Source organism: Physella acuta, unplaced genomic scaffold, assembly GCF_028476545.2.
Source record: "Physella acuta isolate Inbredline_101_S28 unplaced genomic scaffold, ASM2847654v3 ptg000429l, whole genome shotgun sequence".
NCBI classification, from domain to species: domain Eukaryota; kingdom Metazoa; phylum Mollusca; class Gastropoda; family Physidae; genus Physella; species Physella acuta.
Genome location: NW_026731948.1, coordinates 222876 through 242021, shown reverse-complemented (window position 1 = coordinate 242021; position 19146 = coordinate 222876). Strand labels below are relative to the sequence as shown.

Here is a 19146-nt window from a genome sequence, read left to right as displayed (position 1 = left end):
TTATGTTGTAGTTTTGAAAAGTTCAGCTCCTTACATATGTTTATTCCAGTGTATGCAGATAGTAGCATTAAGAAAAGAGTGAAAAAGTTAACTAAGAAAATGTACTTTTCATCTTTTTGAAAGCTTAATGTTACTTTGGTAAAAATGTTTTTTTATTTTTTACTTTTTTACATGTTTATTCAGTTGCATTGGATTAAGAAAATAGTGAAAAAAACAATCTAAGAAAATGTACTTATCTTCTTGAAGGTGTTATGTTAATTTGGTTAAAATATTTTTAAAAATTGTAAGCAGTAAGCTGCCTGGTGAGCATGTTGTAAACTCTGTGATATATCCTCATGTCTTGACATTTAGCTCCTCATTTCTTGACATGTAGCTCCTCATGTGTTGACATTTAGCTTCTCATTTGTTGACATTGAACCCCTCATGTCATGACAATTAAATTCTCATGTCTTGACATTTAGCTCCTCATTTGTTGACATTTAACTTGAGTCTTGACATTTAACTCCTCATGTGTTGACATTTAACTCCCCATTTGTTGACACTACTCTGTTGCTTATTGTGATGTAAAACCTGATATTTAATTACCACCAAACTTTATGTGTGGATGCTTCTTTTAAAAGTAGCCTGATGATAAAAATATGTGATGATTTTCTTTACTGACATAAGCAGTGTTACTTTCAGACTAAATGACTTCTTATTTGGGGTGGAGGGGGAGGGGGGGCATAAGACGTCTCACCCCACCCCCACACTGAAAAGATGCCTGAAAGAAACACTGAACATCAGTACTCTTTACTTTGGCATCTTTTCCCGTAGGATTGAGTTGAAAGATAAATATATTATTCAGTTGTGGGGAGGCTACACCTTATTGGTACACACCATCAAAGGCTTAAGGCGCCATGTGATGCTCAGCATAATCAATTGGGAGTGTGTTACGTTGGCTGCACTTTTGTAATAAGGTGGTCATTGTGTCACAAAAGATGTTTCTGGTTCATCATGTTATATTAGAAAATGTCTGTTTTAAACTAGTATTTCTATGTTATTGTTTCTCATGATATATTTTTCTCACTTTTCTTTGATAATTCTCTACTTTATTTGCCAAAAGTCTTTTAAAAATTGTGATTTAAAAAGATCTGGAATCCGAATATCAAAAAGTATTTTTTGTTTATGCTGCAGCAACAACTTACAATCAGGCTCAATATGGAGACCACTTTTTACATTTTAACTGTCACATTTGATACAGATAGCTCATTATATTCTACTTAAGTACACAGATTTAGTCTTATAAATGTATGTTTTTAAGAAATTGAAATTTAAGCAATTTTTAGAATACTATGACTTATTGGACAATCTTTACTATGTAATTTCTCAAATTATTTATTTTAAGGTGAATAAAACTTATATTAAACAGAAATTAGATGCTGTGTATATTTTTAAAATGCTTAAAATGTTTCTTCCAGACTTTTTTCTCCGGGGGGGGGGGGGGGATGCCTGGAAGAAACTCTGTTAAAACTTTAAACTGCAGCTCAATACGCAAGCAAAGAACAAGCATTTTTTTAAAAAAAGGGAAGCTACTTCTTAAAGAGTAAGTTGTTTCCCCTAGTAATAATGGCGATTCCTTCATTTCTACACTTACCTTTTGCCAGATAAAAGGGGACAAAATTCCGCCTACTCCCCCAACGCGTATTCATTCAACCTGCGACTCAGGGCATCGGGAGATTCCATTTGATCTATGGGGAGCACCGTGGTACCTACCTACCCTCCCTCGCTCACACACCGGGCGTTTCTGCGGGTATGTGCTCATTAGCAGTTGTTGCGATATAGGGATGGACGCTTTTCACTGGGATTTGAAATTCAGACCTGTTTCGTATGTGTTCGGATTTTTATTTCTTTGTGATGTGAGTGGTAAAGTTTAAAATTTAATTTGAAAAGTGATTTCATTGATTTTACTTTCATCGTATATTTGGATGTATAAGTTAGTTAATTTAAGGTCCAAACTCACAGAAACTGAAATATTACAGGTTAAATAACAATCAAAATTAATTTCTTAATTTGTTGTAGATCCGATTCAGCATTTTTTGGCGTTTTTATTTTATTAAAAGACGTCTGTAAACTTCGAATCTTTTACTTAAAACTTAAAGTTCAAAAGCATTTTCAGTGTTAATTGCTATAATAATTATAACGGCATGTTTAAATATTCTGTTTGTGTTGTTTTCATACCCCGAATTAAAAAACATGCAACAAAAAATACTTTGTCTAATGCGGAATTCTTGTGATTTATTTTCTCGTTCTCTCGCACTTAAGAGTGCAGTCAAATTTAATCAGATCTAGCTAAAGTGACTAAATAATAGTTTTTAAAAATTCATATCGGCAGGCAAATTTTGAGTTAGTGTGAATAATTTTAAAGATATTTAACTTTGGGAAATATTTTTATAGTAAAAATTTCTGATGCTTTAAGAGCCAATGCCTCGCCATCTGATGAGATAAGATTAAGTATTACAAGAAAACGTTCACATCATGAACCTTAATGTAAGTGGAGCGCAGCTTCTCATCCAAGCATCATTGGACGGCTTAATTTAGCTTTTAGGTCTTTTAAATTGAGCATGCGCACTACTTAATGTATCTGTGTCATTCAGTGTGCCAAGGAACAAATCATAATGTAGGCCTATCTGTATATCGTTATGTAGATTTCACAAGGGAGACCATTTGATTAAACCCGAAGGGGAGACTACTCATAATACTTATTAACAACATATCCCAGGCTATTTTGACAATCTTAAGTTTGTGATGTCATTCATAGTTGACGCCTAAGCAGAAATTTCGGGGAAAAAACCCAGTGCAGCCACTGCCCTGAATCCTTAAATTAAAAGTTAAATTTCCCGATGCGGACGCTGGTTGTAACATAGTTTTTATATAAATTATATATTTTTTCTATATATTTATTTAGTCCGGGGGGGGGGGGGAGTAGTTTCTACGAGGGGGTGGGCTGGGCTTTGGGATATTATTATTGTTGATTGGCAGCTAATACTGGATGCATTAAAATGATTTTAATGAATAAGTTGACTCAATTACAATATTACTTGCATGGACCAGGCCTGTCAATAATTTTGAATCATGTTGTAAACGGTGATTTATCAGTATAAATACGTGACTAGGTTAACTTATTTAACGTTCAGCAACATTTGTGTAGTACCACATTATGTAAATAGTTTACATGGGGATGGTGCTCCGAGTAAAATCATATGTTAATAGATGCTGCCTTTGGAAATGTTATACGTCTGTGTGGGTAAAAACGTCGGGGATTTCATTTATACCAGTGTTCGATAATAGAATCTTTAAACAAATGGGTTTTAGGTTACTGGTAGTTAATTAAAATACACACTTGGCTTGCTAATGTCAATGCTAACCCTATCCCTAACCCCAACTCTAGTCCTACCGTACGTCTAACCTTAATTTCTAACCAGAAAACTAACCGAGATTACAATAATACTAACAACCTATTACAACTATTTTTGGAAGAGTTTATTATCGAACATCGGCGTCATCAGTCATCCCAAAAGGTTGTGTGTGTATGTGCGGGGGGGGGGGGGGGGATGGGTCCTGCCTATGTACTTGTTTAAGATGTGCACGTTCACTAAACAGTGAACAAAGAGCATTCATGTGAGCACTTGTATAGGCGTGCTTAGAGTGTTGGTTGCGAGTACACGAACAGATGACAACAACAGACCGAGCTTATTGTGGGGTGTAATACTTCCTGGTCCACTCACGAGTGCCATGTTTGCCCCGGGCCCCGGTCTTTGTTACCTGCTGGGTAAAGTGGTATGTACTATTGGACCTACTCAGACTGAGATTTAAAAACAATTATGTGGCGAACCTGACTTTTGTTTTCTGTGTTCATTTACAGCGAACAGGTCCCTGTTTGAGTTAAATGACTTGAATTTTTAACTGTTAACTAGGCGATGTCTAAATAAATGTTATCGTTTTTTTTTTAGAAATATTATGTTGTATTTTAAAATATTTTCTTTAGGTAATGCAATAGTTCAATTAAAAACGAATTAGCCTATATTAAGTTCTAACAATATCCCTTTTCAAAATTTACATTGGAGCATTCATTCTTGTTATTTGGCTTATTATTAACTAAGTTTTCACGCTATGGATAGATTAGCACAACTTGTCGGAGACTTATCAAAGACTCTTGATTAAGGAACAGTGTATTTAGTTTAAATAGTATTGGCAGGCCATGGATTCTGATTCGGACGAAGGAACGGTTATCATAACAACATACCCAGCCAACAATGGAGTGGCCAGAAAATTTTCAACGGTCTCCACTAAGTAAGTAGCGCATCTTTTTCAAATTTTCTTTTTCATTTTCTTAATTTAGAAGAGAAGCCGACATGTAAACTGTGTGATATTAAACACAATAGAAGCTTTTTCCCCTTGTGAAAACTTCCATGTGGATTCATTAAAGATAGATCTACGTATCTTAGGTGATAGTCATACACAAAATATTAAAAAAAAAAAAAAAAAAAAAAAAAAAAAAGCGAAAACAAAATGCACTGAAATAGATTTGAGAGTAGTTTCCCCTGGTTTAATTATAAATAGACTATTATTTATCTTCAGTGCAACTTAACTGCGTTTAAAGTTTAAAGTATAGAAACTGATATTATTCGGATATTTGATATTATCACTCTACATCTGTGTTATAATGTAAATATTTAACGATGATCTTTTTCTTTGTGGTAAAGGTAAGACTTTTACATTTTGATTTGTTACGACTTACCTGCTGATGAAGTAGTGACTGAGTAGTAGATTAATCGGTACTGCCCAGTCTCAGACTCTCATAGTCTGACAGAAAGACTCAGTACGCTAGCTAGAGTGAACTAACTTACTAGATCTAATTACTCTACTACTAGACTCTACTTACTACTAGATTCTAACTGAAACAACAAACACTCACACTTCACACTGGGATTCTAAAAATTATTTATTAACTTAATTATTAATTATTAACTAACTTAAGAATTACTTAAGAATTACTCAGTGCAGTACTGTTACTCAACTGTAAGACTGTAAGTAAGTGTAAGACTATATCTGACTCTCTTACATTACAAGTAATTGATCTACAGATTACATTTCTCTATACTACATTTAACTAGATCTACAATCTACATAGTACATACAGTTAATACCGTACAGTTCTCTATAACTACACCCTATTATGCCCTACACCCACTTGATCTGATCATGGGAGGGCATAGTCGCTTGGTAGAGTGCACGACTGCAACCCAAATGTCTTGTGTTTGAATTCCAGACACAAGTTAGTAGGATGTTCCTAAATCCACTCTGCTCTAATGGGTAACTGAATGAAATTAAGACAGTCAAATATGGCATAACATAGATTGAGTACTGATTAGTCTATCTCCTTTTTTAATAAATTAATATTATATGCCGAGGTCAGATAAACTCTGCTTCATCTGCCCCATTTGTCTTGAGCACTAATGAGAAAAGCTGATGAAATGATGGCGCACACTCTACCCTACATCCTACGCATTACATTATCATTACCCCCTTCACTGAAGTTCTACACTTCTTGCCAGTGCAGTGGGCTACTTCTACTTACAAAAATCTATTAATTAAATATTAAATATAACTGTCTATTACTCTATTAATATACTCAAATAGCCTACTTAACTTAATAATATATTAATAATAAGTAGCCAAGTAAACAATAAAGTAATAATTATTACTGTCTGTTCCTAATCTAAAGTTAATATAGTTAAATTAGCCTGCTAAACTTAATTATTATATATTATTTATAAATAGCAGAATAAAAGGTAATATTAAATTAATTAATTAATATGACTTCTTATGTTAAAAATTAATTAGATACAGTATGATACATAAGTTAATTATTAATTAAATTACTGAGGTGTCGTCCGTTAATGATGTATGATAAAGGGGGGGGGGGTTCAGATAATGTGATTCTAGATCTTTATAAGTTGCCTATAATATTAGTACTAATAATAGACCTATTATCTAAGAGTAATAATAATACAAGGTTCCTATGTTCAGTACTGCAACTATTAGGCCCTACTCTATCTATATGGTATTTTAATATTAACAATAACCAGGGACGGAGTGGCCTAGTGGTAGAGAGCTAGACTGCTAACCCATTAGGCTTGAGTTTAAATCTGAGTTCAATTCAGTAGACCGTCCCTAAGTCCACCCAACTCTGATGGATATCTAACTCACGTAAAGGAAAGTAAAGTCGGCTGGGCATAGTGCTGACCACACTATCCCTTCAAATGCAGAGTTCACAGAAACAGGTGAACTCTACTTCACTTACCCCATAGACTGTCAGGATTGGAAGGGGAACTTCACTTAACTTTATTAATAATGTCTAGTTAGTAATTTATTATTTTATTATTATTACATGTAGTCCACTCACTACATTACTGTGAACAGAGTGAAAGATCCTTTCCTTTGAATGAGTGAGCCTGTTAGTGATTTGTGAAATAAAATTCTATTCTAAGGTGACTTGACTGTCCATGTCCTCTAAACTGAGTCTAATGCCCCAGATAGCAAATACTTACCCCAAGTTGGAAGGGTTTAATACTCTTAGCCCGATGAAAACAATGAATAAGCTGAGATTAATCTCCTGTACCCTAGTTAACGAATGTCCCTCCCCCCTCCCCCAAGTTATGAGGGTTTACTCTAACCCCACTAATATGCTGATTAATGCCATGTGTCTCAATTTAACAAATACCCCCACCCACTCAGACACACACAGGTTAGCAGAGGTTAGTGCCCTTTGCTCCCAATAAACGAGTGCCCTATGCCCACAATGAACGAGTGCCCTATGCCCCTATGAACTAGTGCCCTATGCCCCCAATGAACGAATACCCCATGCCCCAAAATGAACGAGTGCCCTATGCCCCTGAGTTAGCTGAGTAAGCATGTACGGAGTTTGGCCCCACACCCCCGTACCAGCTGACTCACAGAACTATCGATTATCTGTGGATTGAGTCACACAACTGGACCGGTCACGTATATAAGCTCCGTGGTCTACACTGGCCAAATATTGTGTGTGGCGTGGGGGCCGATACTGTGTGGGTATTTTCACTGAGTGTGCCTATTCCCCCACAATGTTTTGTCTGTGTAGGTCTCGCTCATTCATACAACAGGATGCCCACAACGAGATTAAATACCTCGATTGGCTAAGGTAACATTTCATCTGTAAACATATTTTTTTACTCCAATAGGTTCAGTTGAAATATTTTAAAATTGTTGATACAAACCCATCCCGCTTTATGTAAAAAAAAAAAAAAAATCTTCCTACTTAGAGCGTATGTGACATTTTAAACTACGCACGTTCAGCTTTAACTCGTACAGACGTAATACTCTCTAGGAGTAACGTCTGCAATAGTTATAGTTTTTTTTAACGGCCACTAAATTGCCGGTTCCTCTGGGGCTTCTCTTAGTTAATACCTGTGTTGGAAATTATTTCAGTATAGTTATCTTTTCCCCTTCGTGCCCAAGACACATGCATGGGGCAGATGAAGTAGAGTTCATCTGCTTCAGAGACTTCGGCTTATGACGGAATTGTGTGGTCAGCATTATGCTCAGCCGCCTTTGTTTCCCTAACGTGAGTTGGGTACCCATCAGGGCTTGGTGGAGTTATGTGGTCAGCACTATGCTCAGCCGCCTTTGTTTCCCTAACGTGAGTTGGGTACCCATCAGGGCTTGGTGGAGTTATGTGGTCAGCACTATGCTCAGCCGCCTTTGTTTCCCTAACGTGGGTTAGGTACCCATCAGGTCATGGTGGACTCAATCACATTCTAATGACTTAGAACACGGTTTCGAACTCGTCTAGTTCTCTAAGGCTAGGCCACGCCGTCCCCATTTTCAGTGGTATTGTAATATGGTTATTAAATAATACACATTTAATAACTTCGATGATTATAATCATTTCGATTTTCGTAAACGCAATGCATTAAATTTTAATTTAAATTAGTTAGAAAGCTATCATTATTTCAGTCTAGGAATTTATTCAGGCACTGATAATGATTTAAAAAAAACATTTTTACTTCACCTGGCTTAGATATTAGATAGATCTAATGCATGGAGCGGTGTTATGCACCTTAGAAAAAAACAACTTTCAGTTTGGGCGAAGCAAATGAAAATTAACGGTTAAACATAAAGTGGGCCAGCAGACGTGACCTAGTTAAGTTTACGGTTAAGGTAAGTTGGGTGGGAGAGTATGTGAGAATATTCTTTATTGGCAATGCTAAATCACAGCTATAATTTAAAAAGCCTAATTATTCAATTTATGGCAATGCCAAATTGTAATCACAGCTCTTTTATATATTAGAGAATATCCCATACATTAATTTCAGTATCCATTACACCTCTGAAGCTAATTAAATGGATTTTAGCCAGGATTTCATCAGGAAATCACGCTTTCTTTGTTGGGTGTTGCGTGTGGTACGGTAAAATACAAGTAAGGCAGGAGGCTTCGTGTAGATTGTTTGCACCGTCTGATTTCTTTGATTAAACTCTTAAGATTAGATACGTGTTAAAACTATAAGACGGCGGGGCTATTTTGGCCAGTCTTGCTTCATTAACCCTATCCCAACCCAAGATTTACTGCACCATTATCCATTATGCACATCTTAAAGTGAACATAGTTTTAAAACCCTCGTGCTGTGCTCAGCTATCCAGACTCAGCTTCAATCGCCGCAACACTACGTCATACGAGCGTTTCCTTGAACTTCTCGGCAACTTTAAAATGGCACCCCTGGTTACCCCGGGCATCTGGGTAGACCACCCCCCTCCACCCCAACAAGGTACAGTACTGGTACCACAAGAAAGCGCAATCTGACGTCTCACGTGATTGTTTTAAGATGAAAGGGCTGCACGCACATTTCTACAACACTAGAGAGTTATTTTTTCTTTTCTAGCTCCACACCTGGTGTGTGTGGGGGGGGGGGGGGGGGTGGCCTTGCCGAGTTTATATCCCCCCCCCCCCCCCATATGATAAATCTCTAGTGCTGAAGGACGGTGCGAATTGGTGCGCTACTTGATTGGCAGTGCACTTTGTTAGTAAAACGTCTGTTACTGGGGATTATTTATTTACTTTCTGGTATATTTGCAAGCGTGCGAAAAATCGAAATCTAGATTTGTGACGGTTTACACCTTCCTTTGTCTGGAAAAAAACAACAGTTTTGCAGTCATGTCCAGTGTTTCTCCCGGGGGGGGGGGGGCACTTGAAATTTTGGGGGGGGGGGGGGCGGTAGACTTTTTTCGGGGGGGGGGGGGGGCGGACACTGTTAAAAGTATATATTTTCTATATAAATTTCATTTCGTTCGGGAGGGGGGGGGGGAGGGGCGGTAGAATTTTTCGGGGGGGGGGGGGGGGGCGAAAGAGATGCCTGGGAGAAATTCTGGTCATGTCTGTATGTGTATATTTTAGTCGTGTGTGTGTATATGTGTGTGTGTGTGTGTGAGGTAACTTGAGTAACGTTTCAGTTAGGCGGACGAAATTTCATATCGTATACGTAGATATCTTTCAACTTTTTATGGTTTACGGTAACCGGAAGTGGTACTTTTATTTTCTATTTCTCGAAAACCTTTTCAATTTGATAATTTTATATCATAATCTCATAAAGCTGCATGTTCTGAGAGCTTTTCACCTCCAAGTAAACTAAAGCTGAACTTAAATCTGGCAGTAATAGAAATACCCGACTTAAAAGGCGGTAACTCCACCTTATGATGTCATCCAGTAGTTGTAAGAGTCGTGGTTCTTTGTTCCGCTTGTTGAGAATTCTTAACCTTTTGGTTTAGTTGGCGTCGTGTCAGCGACTCGGAAGTTGTGACCTCATTTAGCAGAGCGGTTCTGGCACCTGTAGCCTGCAGTTGTCTATCATGTAATGCAATACCACGCTGTTCGGTGCTTTCCCTTTAATTCTGGTCAGGACAGAGTTACGGTTCTGTATTGCGCTTTGGTTGTGGTTTTATTTTTAGCTAGAATTATTGTGGCTGTATAGTAGACGAATGTAATTAATTAATGTAGCAACAACCGTCGGACATTCATAACTGCCAGGTTTAACAGAGACAATAAATTAAAGACGTTAGCAACGAAGGAACACATGTACATTGTAGTATAAAAAAAGCCTTTTTCAACGAAATATGACTTATAGAAAGTATATTATTAGTGTCATGAATTTGTATTTGCGATGTTTTCTGTATGCGCACTTTTCCTTTGCGCATTTTTAAAGGCACAGTTTAGTCGTACCCGCACAATTTAATGAATGTATTCACTGTTATTTATAGGGTTAGATTAGATTTAATCTAGGGTTAGTGTTAGGCTTGGGCTAGAAATATCGGCGAAACTAGCAATCCGAATATGCAGGTATCGCTAATGCAAAATTGAAGTTAATAAAAACGTGTGTTCCGTCCCGTAATGTTAATGTTTCCGGCAGTATATGGTACATTTCAGCACCCCTCAATGTTTACACAAAAAACCTAACACCCCCCTCCACTGTTGTTACACCCCGGGATTTGCTTGCCGTCCCGTGCCCACAAAACAAATGCCACATTAGGAAAATAAAACGTGCGGGGACGGGTGGCCTTTCGGGACCTAACAGAGCGGAAACACGCAGCGGCTCCCAACTTAGTGCGCATTCATCTTGCGTTCCATTTGATGGTGGATCGTATGTACCGGACAGCCGCCATTGTTTACCGTTCATTTTTTTATAGAAATAAATAGCCCCTTGACAACGAGATATTTTATATCTTTTGCTGACCATACATCAGGTCTTTAAATAGGGTAAAAAATTAAAGTTTCAAATGTATTTAAAACTCCTTTCTAATTATTTATTTTAGAAGTGCGTGTTTTAACATAAATAGAAGGTGCCAAACAGTAATAAGATACCTAAACGCTAATTTAATTTTTTTATAGCTATACTTAGTTAGATGTGATTTGATATTAGTTGTACTCTTAATAGCATCGTTGCAATGAACTATACTGTAAATTAAACGTAGCCGATTTATTTAAAAAACCCACTCATTTTTTGTGTTATGGACTACTATAGATTATTTGTAAGACCCTCTCCCCCCCCCCCCCTTAAAAACACAAGGATGTAGATCTATTTAAAAAGGATGTAGATCTAATAAGATATCTCACGATGAGTCATTGAATAGAAAACACATTGTATTGATAGATATGACCGTCAGACACCGCGTTATTATTATAACCTGTTTCTGCCTTTTGTTGATGATATGGTCGGGAATTCCCTATCATTCGTCATCGTAGGTGTTCACCGTTTGCTTTGAGGATAAGGAAAACATGAAAGGGAGGGCGTTGTCTGGGTGAGGCGCGAGTTGATGTGATTTGATTGGCTGTGACGTATTACGCATGAGCGCCGTGTATTGTTTGATGTGTTCAAGTTGGCGGGAGACTTTGTGTAATCGCTCACATCTTGCTTAGAAGACAAGACTTCCGGGGTAGGAAAATTTTTGGATGGGATGGGGGATGGCCTGATTTTATCAGAGAACAGGCCCCTACTACAGCCAAGGGCTGCTTATTCTCAAGGCCCGTATATGTGGTGATTGGGTACGGTAGGGATAAAGGTTACAGCTCCCTCAAAGACCAGCACTCCTCCCTACCACAGCTTCCATAAATTTGGCTACTAAAGTACCAACCATAGGTTCCATAAAAACTGCCCAGCTACCAACTACAGCTCCCATAAAACCAGCTACCAACTACAGCTCCCATAAAACCAGCTCCCATAAAACCAGCTACCAACCACAGCTCCCATAAAACCAGCTACCAACTACAGCTCCCATAAAACCAGCTCCCATAAAACCAGCTACCAACCACAGCTCGCATAAAACAAAACCAGCTACCAAACACAGCTCCCATAAAACCAGTTACCAACTATAGCTCCCATAAAAAACCAATACCAGCTACCAACTACAGCTCCCATAAAACCAGGTACCAACCACAGCTTACATAAAAACAGCTCAGCTACCAACCACAACTCCCATAAAACCAGCTACCAACCACAGTTCCCATAAAACCAGCTACCAACCACAGTTCCCATAAAACCAGCTACCAACCACAGTTCCCATAAAACCAGCTACCAACTACAGCTACCATAAAACCAGCTACCAACCACAGCTCCCATAAAACCAGCTACCAACTACAGCTCCCATAAAACCAGCTACCAACTACAGCTCCCATAAAACCAGCTACCAACTACAGCTCCCATAAAACCAGCTACCAACCACAGCTCCCATAAAACCAGCTACCAACTACAGCTCCCATAAAACAAAACCAGCTACCAACCACAGCTTCCATAAAACCAGCTACCAACTACAAGTCCCATAAAACCAGCTACCAACCACATCTCCCAAAAAACCAGCTACCAACTACAGCTCCCATAAAACAAAACCAGCTACCAACCACAGCTTCCATAAAACCAGCTACCAACTACAGCTCCCATAAAACAAAACCAGCTACCAACCACAGCTCCCATAAAACCAGCTACCAACTACAAGTCCCATAAAACCAGCTACCAACCACATCTCCCAAAAAACCAGCTACCAACCACAGCTGTTGAAATACCAGGCACAAACATAAAAAAATTGACATAGCAATCGCTTCCATCTATCCTAACTACTAAAACTTTCATCACCTGTAATTGTACCAGTCTGGGAAGTTGGCCATGTACTCTACATCAGACACCAAGTCTCAAGACCTCCTTGTTCTGTGTGGGAAGTTGGCCGTGTACTCACGGTACATCAAACACCAAGTCTCAAGATCTTGTTCTGTGTGAACTAGTGCCAGCAACTCAACGATGTTATATAGCATTGGATATTTGGCTCGGTGTTTTTATCCTCTCTGACATACCAATTGTGTAGTCTTGTGATAGGTAAAGATCTTTGATTAGCTTGTATCAGTTTATAGTTGGATACAACCCCTGTAATGTGTCTACATAATCAGTGTCCTACTGTATGGAAGGTGGGAGGAGGGGGGTAATGTATATACATATATTCGAAAAATAAAAGCAAGCTTTCTGTCATTTTTCTTTTCTGCAGTTACTTACTGGTTTCTCCATATCTGAATAGACTGTTTACATCACTGTTACCTATAGTTCAAATAGTCTCTCCCTATCCTGAATAGACTGTTTACATCACTGTTACCTATAGTTCAAATAGTCTATCCCTATCCTGAATAGACTGTTTACATCACTGTTACCTACAGTTCAAATCGTCTCTCCCTATCCAAACTGACTAGTCAGACACCATTAAGTTACATAATTACTCGTCTCTCCATATCTGAATAGGCTGGTCAGACACCAAAAGTTTACATCACTGTTACCTATAGTTCAACTCGTCTCTCTCTACCCGAACTGACTAGCCAGAAACCATTAAGCTATCTTTACTCGCCACTTCCTATCTGCATGGACCTGTCCATTTATCACGTGCATGCACGCTGGAACTCCAGATTGTTCCAGTACTGTAATCTACCTGTGTATCAACATGGACATGCATCATTACCTGATTACTAATGGGATTTTCTGGGAGTAAAAGCCCACCTTCCTTGCTTGTGTGTGTGTGTTGTTTGGTGTCGTTCGTGTTGCAGTGGAAGTGATTACCCTGTTACTTATTTTAAGGTAATATACGCCTTTCATTTTCCTAACTTGAAATAAGTAGCCTACACATTGAAGCTGGGTGAACTATGTACTACTGACACATTGTGAATGAACTTACATTTCATGGACTAAACAGTACTTTGGTTTTTTTCCCTCGTTATTCTTATTATTACTATTATTTTTTACTCTTTAAAAATGTTATGTAAATGAGGAATAGAATTTAGTTTTTTTATTATTTTGGTTTTGTTTTGTTGCGTGTCAATGTATTCTCTAAAGAAAGACTGAACATTAACTTTTTTTCTTTTAGTTTTTCTCTCTTAAAATGTTGCTATGTCTAAAAAAAAGCGACCATCTCTACACATCTCTAGAGTCTAACTAAAGCTTTCGTTACGGCCGTAAGAAGGGGTTGTGTAAAAAAAAAAATCAGTTGCCGAGTACCAGGTGTGGGTGAGCGGTTTAAAATCTACTTCCCTGAAGGTGATGTTGGTAGCACCTGGATGTAATCGGTCGGGCCGGTGATCAAGTATCAACACTGAGTCATGCTTGGCTGGAGTTGTATGTAAACACAGAGTTCATCTGATACTGACCTCGGCCTATTGTCTTAACACTGACCTCGGCCTTAACACTGACCTCGGCCTTAACACTGACCTCGGCCTTAACACTGACCTCGGCCTTAACACTGACCTCGGCCTATTGTCTTAACACTGACCTCGGCCTATTGTCTTAACACTGACCTCGGCCTATTGTCTGAACACTGACCTCGGCCTATTGTCTTAACACTGACCTCGGCCTTAACACTGACCTCGGCCTTAACACTGACCTCGGCCTATTGTCTTAACACTGACCTCGGCCTATTGTCTTAACACTGACCTCGACCTTAACACTGACCTCGGCCTATTGTCTGAACACTGACCTCGGCCTATTGTCTTAACACTGACTCGGTCTTAACACTGACCTCGGCCTTAACACTGACCTCGGCCTTAACACTGACCTCGGCCTATTGTCTTAACACTGACCTCGGCCTATTGTCTTAACACTGACCTCGGCCTATTGTCTTAACACTGACCTCGGCCTATTGTCTTAACACTGACCTCGGCCTTAACACTGACCTCGGCCTTAACACTGACCTCGGCCTCAACACTGACCTCGGCCTATTGTCTTAACACTGACCTCGGCCTATTGTCTTAACACTGACCTCAGCCTATTGTCTTAACACTGACCTCGGCCTATTTTCTTAACACTGACCTCGGCCTTAACACTGACCTCGGCCTTAACACTGACCTCGGCCTTAACACTGACCTCGGCCTATTGTCTTAACACTGACCTCGGCCTTAACACTGACCTCGGCCTTAATACTGACCTCGGCCTATTGTCTTAACACTGACCTCGGCCTATTGTCTTAACACTGACCTCGGCCTTAACACTGACCTCGGCCTTAATACTGACCTCGGCCTATTGTCTTAACACTGACCTCGGCCTATTGTCTTAACACTGACATCGGCCTATTGTCTTAACACTGACATCGGCCTTAACACTGACCTCGGCCTATTGTCTTAACACTGACCTCGGCCTATTGTCTTAACACTGACCTCGGCCTATTGTCTTAACACTGACCTCGGCCTATTGTCTTAACACTGACATCGGCCTATTGTCTTAACACTGACCTCGGCCTATTGTCTTAACACTGACCTCGGCCTATTGTCTTAACACTGACCTCGGCCTATTGTCTTAACACTGACCTCGGCCTATTGTCTTAACACTGACCTCGGCCTATTGTCTTAACACTGACCTCGGCCTATTGTCTTAACACTGACCTCGGCCTATTGTCTTAACACTGACCTCGGCCTATTGTCTTAACACTGACCTCTAAATAGTTTGGTAATTTGAAAAGTAGGAAGACACATGGGTAGTCCTATACACCAACTTCTATTAGCGCTATAAAACTTGAGGGCCTACAGTTTGGTTAATTACGTGTTACTACAATGTTGCCTCTAAGTTGCGCGGGTTGCGCGGCCGCGCAGTAGTTTTGAACCTGCTGCGTAGTAATTTTGTAAAATACATAATCCTTGTATAAGACTTTTAGAACGCCGCGCACATAAGATTCACGTTTCACGCTAACTTTGCCAAGTTTTATGGGAATCTTTGGTAGTGCACAAACCTATTGGTATCCTAGTCACATATTCCAACCCACTGGTAGCGTAACGACACATACCTTCTTATACACAAGCCCTACACCTACGTATAGCCCAAAATACCGTAATATTTACTAACCTAGAGTTAGCCCAAATACCGTAGTATTTACTAACCTACAGTTAGCCCAACTAAACATAAGAACAGTACCCCGTACCATATACTCAAGCCTACTGGTAGCTCAATAGCACCATCAATTACCGTTAACACACCCCCCCCCCCTCACACCCCTATGTCTACAGACGACAAAAGGTTAAGGAGGAAGGCAGCTGGTAGAAAACTCTTATCTGACTTTTTTTTTTTTTACCTTTTATTTGTGTACTCACAAAATTGTTTAACATTTTTTTTAGATATTCACAAACTCTACTCCCTTGCGTTAATTTTTTGCATGAGTCACCTCTCCCATAGCGCAGTTTAAAAAATGGTTCATCCCATGTACCCCCTTCCAACCTTTGATAAATATTTTCTGGTTGAACTTCTTTGTTGTTTTCAATTAGGCCCTAATTTACTAATTGCTGCAGTAATGGGTGATGAGTCTTCCCTTGGAATTGAATTTAAAAAAAGCATGGATGTTAACTTAATAATAAACAAGGCCATTCCGAAAAATCATTAATCAAGTGGAATATTTATTTCGTTTTACCTCCCTTTCACTTCACAGGTTACGTTAAAAGAAAATCTCTATAGTCCACTTATGTTAGTTCTCATTTGTTATTAGGTTGGCCTCCCTTGTTTGCTTGTTAGTGTTACTAATTTGATTTGAATAGAGTCAACATGCGCACGGGTTTTACACATTGTTTTACTCTGTTTTTTTTTTTTGGTGGTTCTGTTGGCTTATTGCATCTGCTGAAATGGTATGACCGATCGTCATCTTTTCGTCTTTTTTCCGTTCGTGCCTATGACACATCGATGAGGTAGAGGAAGTAGAGTTCATCTGTTACAATGAATTCAGCATGCTAGGTAGAAGACAGTGTGGTCAGTACTATGCCCAGTGGTATTTTCTCTCGTGAGTCAAGTAACCCTTTAGAGCGGTTCCCGGTTAATAACCTCCTGGACATGCCCCCCACCCAGGGATACCATTAGAGCTGGGTGGACTCAGGGCCGTCCTACAGACTCAAGCTCGTGATCCGAACTCGAGACTTACGGGTTAGCAGTCGTTAGCTCTACCCTTCTACCACGGGCATGTCTGATTGGGATTTTATTAACGCTGAGTGTTGGGTTTATGGACATAAATAGAGTTAGGACTTCTTCTTCTTCTTCGTTCTTATATTTAGTGTTGGAAGGGATCCCCCTCCAGCACAATTAAGGCTACGTGTCAACTGGTTATGCGCCATTGAGGCCATTGACTCCGGTCTCAGCCTGCTTTTATTTTTGGATTTGCTTCCATAGCCTTTGTCCAACCAAGAACAAACTACAAGGCAGCAGTTGTTTGATTTTGGAGTTGTCTCTCCTAGAAGAGTGGCTGTCCCCAGCTAACAAGCCTCATCTGCCCGAGGGTTCGAACTCGAGACTTTTCGGTTTAGCAACCTTTACTGACTCGACCACGCCGACTATGAAACACGATTTAGGTTAAATTCTGGTTCGGAAATATGTTTATTCTTTTAGGGAATGATGTTCTTGGGTTAGGGTTAGTGTTAACGGTGCTACTGGCTGCACGTTTAAGCGGAATAAAAACCAAACTCCTCCCGTGTAAAGTTAACCAGTGCCATGCACCAACACAGCATGAGTTCGTGTGTACCACGTATTAGACCAGAGAGAAAACTAGCCATCTACGATAAGACCAGTGGTACCAGAATTTTCAGATTTTCTTCCCAGGTAAAATATTTAAACAGTTCCATATGAGGGGGGTATTTCCCCCTCCCCTCCCTTTCACTTCCCAGGTGAAGCGTACACACAATTTAACGGCTGTTTTGACCTCGTCAGTTTTGGATCTATTTTTAACTTTCTTTTTATTCTTTCTTTCACCGCGGGAGTCAATGTAAGCAGTCAGCTGCTAAAATTAGAATTTTTAAATATCGGGTTTTCCCTCTGCCAGATATCAACAGTGCGTATATCTTATTTTGTTGATAAGAGTTTCTCAGGTTCAATATTTATCTGTGTAACCGTTTATTATTTCACGTAGGCCTATAGACTTATCTCTTTTAACAGACGAAAATAGGAGTGGAGTGTCTTAATGATAGAGCGGGTATTGCGGGGTATAAATCATGTTCAGCTATTATTGATTACGAATATCATCGGAAAATTCATTAATTGTACTTTTGGTTTGGGTAAAGTCTATCATCGTTATTATAAATAGCGATAAGCTTAGCGTTTGAGTTTGGGAAATATTTCGCGTCTGCGTTAGAGAAAAGGTTACTAGATCTATTTCGGTTAGAATTTTCATTAAAGACAGTGGTTATAGGTTGGTATGGGGGTTAGGACGAGTTTCTTCCAGGCTACTTTTCCACCCCCCCCCCACGAACGAAATGGAATTTATATAGAAAATATTTACTTTTTACCAGTGTCCCCCCCCCATCCCCGGGAAAATTTTGTTCGTCCTCCCCCCACCGAAAAAATCAAGCCCCCCCCCCGAGAAAAGTCTGAAAGAAACACTGACTGGGCGAGAGTTCAAGTACCGTTATCGCGATACTCTATTCGAATCTGAGGGTATGGCTACTCGACAGTACCAAAATCTTTCTGTAAAGTGTATCTGTTTAAGCTAAAGCACAATAAAAAAAAATTATTACAAGTACAGCCACGTGATGTGTTGTTATAAAATTATTTTATTGTGGCTGGTGCCTGCTGACGTAACGTACACCTGAGTAAAGGTATTTAAGCCTCGTGACCACACCGTGCTAGATTTACAACAAGGAACTGAATTTTTTAAAACACCGGGGGTTAAAATCTTGGTCGTACTCTGTTCGCAACCACACCAGGTGAGATCTACCTGACTTTTTATAAATACGTTTTAAGAACGGTTTAAAGCTTGCTACTTTAAAAAAAATATATTTTAGATTTTTTTGTGTGTGCTAGTGTATAAGCTCAAGAGATCTTAATTTTGGAGATTTGATCCTTTATAATCAGTGCGAATTTTTTTGTTTGTTAGGACGATATGGTAAGTTACATTACGTTATTAAAACACTGAAACGTTTTCTTTGGGTCATGCCATGATGCGGTGTGAACGAAAAACCGATCTTTTTCTTTGTTGTTCGCTAATCATTTACCTCTCCGTTAGTTTATTTTATATAGATCTATACTTATCACTGACGAATGGATGTTTATTTTTAATGCACATTTCTCACACAAAGTATTTGTTTGTATTCTC

General features: G+C 39.2%; 1 protein-coding gene across 3 annotated transcripts in view; it reads left to right on the top strand.

Annotated features, from left to right (window-relative positions):
- The first annotated feature begins 4037 nt into the window (after positions 1-4037).
- LOC131942856 (ras-related protein Rab-35) overlaps positions 4038-19146 on the top strand; it is a 31155-nt gene continuing 16046 nt past the window's right edge. The window contains exon 1 of one of the 3 annotated variants that reach the window (XM_059302813.1): positions 4038-4329. In XM_059302813.1, coding sequence (XP_059158796.1) covers positions 4238-4329 — 92 coding nt within the window. In that variant the 5' untranslated portion in view covers positions 4038-4237. Of the gene's footprint in view, positions 4330-4612; positions 4743-18666; positions 18758-19146 lie in introns of those variants that run through there. The other 2 variants (XM_059302816.1, XM_059302817.1) reach the window with 2 other exon arrangements.